General features: G+C 33.0%; 1 protein-coding gene across 1 annotated transcript; it reads left to right on the top strand.

Moving 5' to 3' along the window:
* Window positions 1-1,990: 1,990 nt before the first annotated feature.
* Smp_043360 (hypothetical protein) lies at window positions 1,991-7,854 on the top strand (the record flags this gene model as incomplete). The annotated part of the gene is made up of 3 exons (XM_018796901.1): window positions 1,991-2,091; window positions 2,885-3,115; window positions 7,759-7,854. Exons 2-3 carry the CDS (start codon window positions 2,888-2,890, stop codon window positions 7,852-7,854), a joined length of 324 nt encoding a protein of 107 aa, XP_018651996.1. The 5' UTR covers window positions 1,991-2,091; window positions 2,885-2,887.
* Between the last annotated feature and the right edge of the window lie 1,115 nt (window positions 7,855-8,969).

Below are 8,969 nucleotides of genomic sequence, written 5' to 3'. Positions count from 1 at the left end.
AAACGCGCGTCGTGGATTCCACTGCTAGCCACTATCCATCTTTCCTTATAACAGTATCAATAGTTTTAAACTTTGTATCATTTATGCATTTCGTCAAAAACTATCCCAGATGTCCAATGATATGACGTTATGTATAACGTTAAACTAATTTCGTATGGTTCTAATAAAACAGCTTTAGGATTATTATTTTTCGTAAACATTTTCATTGAGGTTTGGATTTAATAAATAACTTTTGGTGTACCGGATCCCCGAATGGATGCCTTGTAGTAGATATAGTTATAAGTTTCTGCTTGAACAACCTCTAGACTAGTCTTTAATAAGATAAATTCCAATCCTAATCATTATTCAAAAATACAAGTTTCTTTACAAAAAAGACAATTTCGACAGTAATGACAAAATTAGATTCCATAGAGTTTACCAATCAATCAAACCTACCACTATGAAATGGTTAGAAGAAAACATTTCATTTCAGAAAATCAGACTGAATAATAGGATACTAGATAAATAAATATACCTAATTACCACATACATTACTTCAAATCGATAAATCTTCGATACAAACAAATAAATTTAACACAATACTTAACTCAACATTCTAAAAATTATCAGCTCCGATAACACACTTTTGAAGAGAGAGCAATACAAATTGATCCATATTTTGTAAGATTCTACAGCTAGTTCAAATTCACAAAGTGATTGAATTACTATCAGAAGGCGGTTTGTGGAGATTTTAGTAATTTTGTAGTTGAATTCATGAGTCGATTGAAACTAGACCACTACGGAAAACCTGGAAGCATTGGACGGCCGTTTCTTTCTAGTATGGGAATTCTCAGCAGTGCGAACGCACGATCCTGACTCACGAAATTCGAATCCAAGACCTATCGGTCTCGTGTGCAAGCGCTTAACCTCTAGACCGCTGAGCAGCCTGGCATCTAATGGTATTAATGTCTAACTTCAACAAATAAACGAAATTGAGGTAGTAGGTCATTGAAGACAATGGTGGACGGTGACGCAATTTCGTGGGTTGGTTGAAGTTAGACATTAACGCCGTCGGATAAGGGCTCAGTGGTCTAGACGTTTGGCGCTCGCGCGCGAGACCGTTAGGTCCTGGGTTTGAATCTCGCGACGAGAGTCGTACGTTCGCACTGTTGAGGATTCCCATACTAGGACGAAACGGCTGTCTAGTGCTTCCAGGTTTTCTATGGTGGTCTAGCTTCAATAGACTCATGAATTCAACCATATTATTGAATTACCTCGAGTTTTGGGAGTACAAATAGTCTAAGGAATAATTTTTATTTCATTTCTTATGTTTACTTAATTATTTCAATCGATTTTTATAAACTCAAGGTTATTAACTATTTTGCTGACATTTTTGTTTGTATTAAACTAGACTGATACTATGACAACATATCAGTTTATTGATTAATTATTAAACATTATATGAGCAGATCATTTATATATATACCTTAATTATTGAAATTGAGTGGGTAAATCGATTAGTTATTCAGTCATTTAACAAGCTTTAATGATTTAACTGACCAAATATTTTATGTCAGTTTTATTGTTATTTTTATCAATTAGACATCGACAATTTTCCCATTTTTAAGACTGTTCATTCTGGATCATGATATCCCATTATTAGGTTAGGCTGAAAATTGACCTTATTTGACTCTTGATCCATATACACGGTCAGAGCCTGTATTATTTGACCTTGGATCATTTTTGGCCAATAGAATAGAGTTATTGTCTGACTAATCAATAGAAAGCCTGAAAAATTCTCATCCCTGATCTTTTAAGATCGTATTACTGAAGGGAGTTTAAGTGAAGGGAAAATTCAATCTACTGGTCATTTGTTCATTTAGTCACTTTAAAATGAATATTAGTGGTTGAACATATAAATAAATACTTGGAATTTAATAAATTTGGATCTTGTGATGTAAACTTTGGCTTAATAACATACAATTGACAACTGGAATAATTTAGAGATGGATTAATAAAAATGTATAAAGACTATGACAGTGGACTATCATATTTTTGCATTCATCGCCTCCAGCTATGATTATGGAGCATCATGAGACTTTGTAAATTAAGGTATAACACAATTATTCATTTTATGCTTTTTTGGTACAAAACATTTTAATTGCTTATTATAAATGATAGTCGTTTTTATATAAGATAAACCAGGATACCGACATATAAGTAACTGAATCTGTAAAGTTTCGAACGCTATTAGCAACAACAAAATTTCTTGATTAACATAGTCTCTTCTACAGCTAAGTGGTGGTTATGTTTTTTATGAAGCCTACTCTCACCAACCAAGAAGTGAATTCTGAAATAATACTCCAAATATTGTATATCACACTCAATAAAGATTGACAAGCTGACGATTACATTGCACTAAATTCTTCTTCCGATGAACTAAATCTAATAAAACTACCGGCGTAATAATTTTGTCTAATCTGTTTTACTTAAATAATTTGGATGAAACTAACTTTTATCTCTCAGTTGACCATCTGTTAATCTCATATCACTAGCAAAATAACTCTTTGTCCTAATTATTTTATTGATGGATCAAACGTAAAACACACTAGGGTTGTAATAAACTTATTTACTTAACTTTGTACCTATATATTTCGCAACACTCATGTTTAAACTATGTTGATAGGTAAGTTAAGTCCATAAGACCACTTCACGAGAACTATTTGCTTATTTCTGGCTGCTTTTAGAAAAGAAGCATATTCCGATAAAACCTTCCTCACTCTCTGGACAAACACATTTAAACAATATACTTAATTTTCTTTCTTTTCGTAACTTGTAATATTTTAATTTTGAAATAATTTTGCATGGGTAAGTTTTATCCAAACTACTTTCTTGTAATTTATAGAGAATGGAACACAAGATTAGTACAAGTTCCGCATCACACAAGCTTGAGCGTAAATGGAGCTTGGTTAATGCCTTGGCAAGGGAATTGGCTGATATAGGAGATGAAATTAATGGAAGATTTTCGTATACTCTTGATAGTCTATCCTATTCAAACGAATTGGCCGTGATGAAAACATTTTCCAACTCAAATTCACCTGGGACATTTCAACCTTCTGATTATGTGAGTTGTAAAGTAAGTTGACGTGGTTCAAACAAATAATACTGTTAATGTCTTTTCATCTAATTATGGAAGTTAATCTAATGTTTTGACTATATACTGATTGAAAATATGACCCACTGAATAAAGGTAGAATGTTTAGCTGAATAACTCACAGTTTAAACATCAATTACCCAATAGTTATCAAAATTTTTAATGGTTTCTTTACATTGCTCACTTTTGATTTTAATAATAAATCTATCTACCACAATCCATTTAGCCTAGAATGTATATTTAATTTACCTTGGTACAAATTGTACGGTCATTTATCGATATTTTCATTTGACTTAACTGTGATAGATACAAATATTTTCAAAGCCTCTCTTTTGAACTAAATTCATCAGGTTAGATGCCCTGTTTAAAAAATATCTGATTTTTCCTGAGCTGTATGTATTGAGGTTTAGTGATTCATGCAGCCAAGTGGCCCGTTTTGAAAATATATTTTGTCACACACAATATCGCTATATAAAGCTGGATTATGAAGATCGAACGATTGTAAACTAGTACTCCTAGGTTTCCAGTGGTTCTTCATCAGGTATAACATTATGAATAAAACTAGTTTCAATGACGACCTATCTTCACAAACCCTTTGTCTTTGTAATTATTTTGTATTTCCTAGTCAATAGGTTCTAAATTACGTCAATAAATGTATTTGTAAAACCACAAATTACAGAGTTCAGACAGTAATACTACTAAATGATCGTTGCGCAATGTCGCCGAATTAATTAAAACTAGAAGTATAGACTATCAAATTCAGACTCAGTTATCTGAGGTATATCATGCTTACGGGGAAAATGTGAACTTACAGATTCAATTCAAAGTGGGCTAATAGATGTAGACTGCTGAGGATTCACAAACTAGTGCGAAACAACTGATTAATACTTCCGTGATTCTGTTATTTTGTATCGAATATTGATTACGTACGACAATAATTAATTTTGAAAATATTTTCATTTACTCACCCTTTTTCTTCGCACAACTGTAAACAATAGATATTTCATAATTTAGAATGATAAACAACCAGTTGTACACTTATTTCATTGGGTTTTACCAACTCTACTTTCTGTCAGTCATCCGATTAATAAAACTATATTCATGAGACATGAAATAGGACAAGTGAAATTTCAATTGTGTTAGCATACTTAGACATTGTTTGAAAAAGTGTTATTTGCATTTACATTATCGTTAGCTTTATTCTGCAAATTATAATTAAACGTTAAAATAGTTTAATTCATGAGTCGATCTAAGCTAGACCACCATTAAAAATCTAAAAGCACTGAGCGGCCATTTCTTTCTGGTTTTAGACTTCTCAACAGTGTGCATCCATGGTTCCGAACACGGGACTCGAACCCAGGACCTTCGGCCTCGCACGCGAACACTTAGCCTCCAACGGTGTTAATGTCTGACTTCAATCGATCCATGATCTTGCTCAACCCTTCATCCATCGTGTGAGGTAAATAACTGTCTCCACCCGGTGTCGGTTAGGTGGCCTAGTGGGTAAGTGTTCGTGTTGGAGGCCGAAGGTCCTGGGTTTGAATCCCGTGTTCGGGACCGTGATGCATACTTCCGAGAAGTCCTATACCAGAACGAAGTAATTGTTCAGTGCTTTCAGATTTTAAATGATGGTCTAGTTTAGATTGACTCATGAATCCAACTATTAAAATTAAACATTAAGAATGTAATAGTTACATGAATTGTAAAGTGGACAGAATAGCAACAAGGCACAACAGACAATAGAAATTGTTTATTAGATTACTGGATGGAACCGATTTTTAATTCATGCAATCGGTTTGTCAGAAATCTTATGTCTGAATAAAAAATCTTAATTTCTGGTTGATTTTTTATTAAAAAATATTTGTAATTAACATGGTAGCTAACAGTAGGCTGTCAGAACATAGTTTCTACCATTACGTAGACATTTGAGAATTCAGTAAGCTAATTGAATAAACTATATATGAGTTTATATTTTTACTCAGCATGTTACTGGGATTTGCATGATCCCCTAACTTCTACATATGAGAATGAAAATCTTATCCAGAAATAAAATCTTACTATAAAATAAAATTTTAATACAATGTCAATGTTTTGTAGCTTGTAATGGTAATATATGCTTAAAGTCAAGTCAGAATTATCTCATAGATGATTTGATTGCCCCCTGAAAAGTTATTCTCGAAGTCTATGTAATAAAACAATGCACCCTGCTGATACTTAAACTTTAATTTTATTTATCAAAACATCTGAGAGTAGTCTAGACTATGTCAATACCTAATAAAAAGCTTTACTTACAATTCATTATATTCTTATTTCTAAATCTATTTGAAAATATAATGAAAATAATTTCGAGGGGTAAATTATTCTTCGTGTTCAAATTCTTTTGAATATCATGTAAATTTTTATGATTTAACTAGTGTTTAGTGGAGTGACCAGTTATAATCTTTGGGACTCAGTAACAGTTGATCTTATGATTAGTATTTTTTGATTATCTGTGATTAATCGGTACTTTTTACATAATTAAATCTGATTTTTATAAAATTAAAACATTGCTACTTTATGTATCTGCTCAATATACATGTATGATAAACAAGAATAATCATTCAGAGTTTTTAACACCATCCGAAAGAGTCAAATAACCTTTGAGAATGAATAAGAACTTAGTAATCTTATTTTGAGAACTCCATCCCACCCTTACTAAGTGACTTAAAGTTAGCTATCATTTTATTTATTTAAACACATAAATATTGGTACAAGGAAGCACCAGATATATATGCGTCTCACAAACCGCATTTGATTTGTGTGAGGGCTGTGATACTGCCCAGGTGCCCAAACTGAAGCAGGTGGTTTTCTTAGGGGGCCACGCCCGGAGCCTTTGACCTGAAGATCTGATCCACAAGGCCGTGGAGCATCGTAAGGAGATGCAGTCCCATGGTAGCCGGTGACCAACGATTGATTCATACGCCATTTGTTCCTTCAGGATCGTGGAGCCCATGTTCACCAATGGTTTGGAATCAGGGTTTTCCAATTCCCCTAGGTGGACTTTCCGTTTCTACCAACCCGGTTAAAGCGCCGAACCTTCGCTTTTCATCCTCTCAATTTCGTAAACAACAGTAATGTCACGAGAAGGCAGTGAGTAGGACTTGTGTGGCAGAGGTTACATACGCGTGGCCATGTGAGAGTATTTCGAGAGGGAGGGTGGCCCCTCCCCACTCTCGGCCGTACCAGGGCATTTGGGGGCTAATTTTGATAATGATCCCTGTTTCATTGTAGTATTAAGTCACGCCTAATATGATCGAAAAAAGAAAAACTTTAATTTGGGGAGAGAAATAAGTGAACAAAAGCAATAATAATGTAGAATGTTTTTTTTAAAAAAAAAAACTAAAATCAAACGTCTTATTTCCAGTTTTTAGACATAAACAAAACGAAGGAATAAACAATAAACAGATTATTGAATTTCAAATAGTTTTTCTAATTACTTCCACAATACGTCATTCGTAATTGATAATTCTACATGAAGTCAGTTGACAAGAATCAGGTTATTTACATTTATCTACAAATGTTAGATTTCAATTTACAAAAAGATATGGATTATAAGTTAACTGATTATTTATAAGAGCTACTCATTGGAATATATGTAAATTCGTTTGTACTATCGAAGTACATTTTTATAAATATAGACTTGGTTTGAGTTAACTAGTATTTGTAAGTAGTGTAAATGAACTTTTAATGACATTGTAATGTTTGTTTTCCAAAGAGTAATTGAAAATCATCCATCTTGTATCGTTAAGTGATACTAAAAATATAGAAAATTTCTAAAAAATAAAGTTGAAAACTTTTAGGGAGTAGTTGGTTGGTTTATATTGCAAAGCCAATATTAAAATGGGATAACTTGTGCTTTAAATAGTTATTTAGTGCATAATATGATATCCATCTTGCATTGGAATTCCTTTAAAATCTACCAATAACTTCAGCTCTTAGGCAGTTGGAGGTATTCAACACGAGACGATCAAACTGAATTTCATGATGCTGTACCTGTAGTTTTCAAGGAACTGATGCTCATTGTGAGATTCAAACTCAGATCATCCAGAATAACAGTCTGAGGCGTTGCTATTGAGCTAGAGGGGGAGCGGTCAACTTGTAAGACTGAGTAATTTATAGCTCTTTGTTCACTGACATTGGTCACTATTCATTGATTCATTAATCGTATACACAACTTCAGATATGAATTTAGAAAGGATAATCCTTAAGACTCCATTTTTTATTATCTATATAATATACTCTACTGAAGTTATTTTACATCATATTCGTTTTAATTTGGATAATCTGACTCATTATTTTACGAAGACTTGAATAATAAAACGTTACACGATATATATGTATTCATCAAATTTCCACTTATAATTAAGTCTTGAAGAGTTAACGGCGTCCAGAACACGATGAGCTCACTCTTCCTAAACATTGGATCGCACACTTGGTTTAACTTCTGTTCCCCAAATGTTTCAATACTAAAACTCAAATACTTCTTAAAAATTTACTTTCCTTCAGCTCTTTGATGTTTCTAATGTAATAAACTGCTTGATAGTTAAAGCTGTTGAATAATGATTTGTTGTTTTCTTTTCTTACAGATTGGATTCAATTCCAAAGGTGAAGTTACTCGTTTATTTTACTACGCTACACCTGTACTGTTCATAGCCTATCTATTCTATCGAAGAATTGGTTAAGATAATACAACTTCACCTGGATGACATTACACAGATTTTATTACTTAAACTAACAATCAGATATCAGATGTCTACTCTTATCCACTTAACCAAAAGGAATTTATTCAACAAGATGAAAACAATCCCCGAAGTGTCAGATTAAGAATTTATTAATAAAATGAAATATTGACCCACGTTAAATTTGTACTCGTGAGAAGCCTGGATGCTATATACATGGGATATTTTTCAAACAATTGGAAACTCGATTCGTTAATCATCATATCGTGAATTATGCTACTTGGATATGTGTATGAATCTAATAATGCTTCTAATTAACGACAAACCTAAAAGTTGAATTCCAATGAAGCACTGAAACAGCTAGGACCGGATGTCAACTATATGTATATTTTCACTGTATATAAAAAAAACATATTTTCTGACGTATCGTAGTATATTTTTTTCCAAATAAAACTTTGACAATGATTTATGGATTCTCTCTAAAAAAAATAATACTAGTGGAAAGATCAAGGATTTTTAAATGTTTTACCAAATTTTTTTTACATATATACTTCTCAATAAAACATTTCCTGTAACACATTGATCTTAGTATAAATGAAAAGGGAAATTTATAATTACCTGTATTCATTGTCCAAACTATTTTATTATTATCAGAAGGGGTTTTTTGTGGAGATTTAGTAGTTTCATAGTTAAAAGCGTGAGTCAATTGAAGCTAGACCACCAGGGAAAACCTGGAAGCACTGGACGGCCATTTCGTCCTATTGTGGGACCCCTTAGCAGTGCGCATCTACGATCCCGCCTCGCGAGACTCGAACCCAGGACTTACCAGTCTCGCGCCAGAGCACTTAACCGATAGACCACCGAGCAGGCCAGCATCCGATGGTGTTTATTTTATTATGCCCACGAATTCAGGGGTTCACAAATCAGATTATTCTTAAGACAGTTTTCATGATAAAGTAAAATTTGTTTTAAAAATGTTTCACTTAATAGATGTTTCACTCTATCTTAAGAAAGTTTAGTATTCTTTACGATGGTGAAGATCGGATGACATGGGTCAAAGGTTATGAGTGAAATCAGTTGCTGAGAAGCAACTGAAATATTTGAGAATCTGGATAGTG

This window comes from Schistosoma mansoni, chromosome 4 (genome assembly GCF_000237925.1).
Source record: "Schistosoma mansoni strain Puerto Rico chromosome 4, complete genome".
Classification (NCBI taxonomy): Eukaryota; Metazoa; Platyhelminthes; class Trematoda; order Strigeidida; family Schistosomatidae; genus Schistosoma; species Schistosoma mansoni.
Note: the sequence above shows the minus strand (reverse complement) of the source record. Positions and strands in the feature narration are given on the sequence as shown.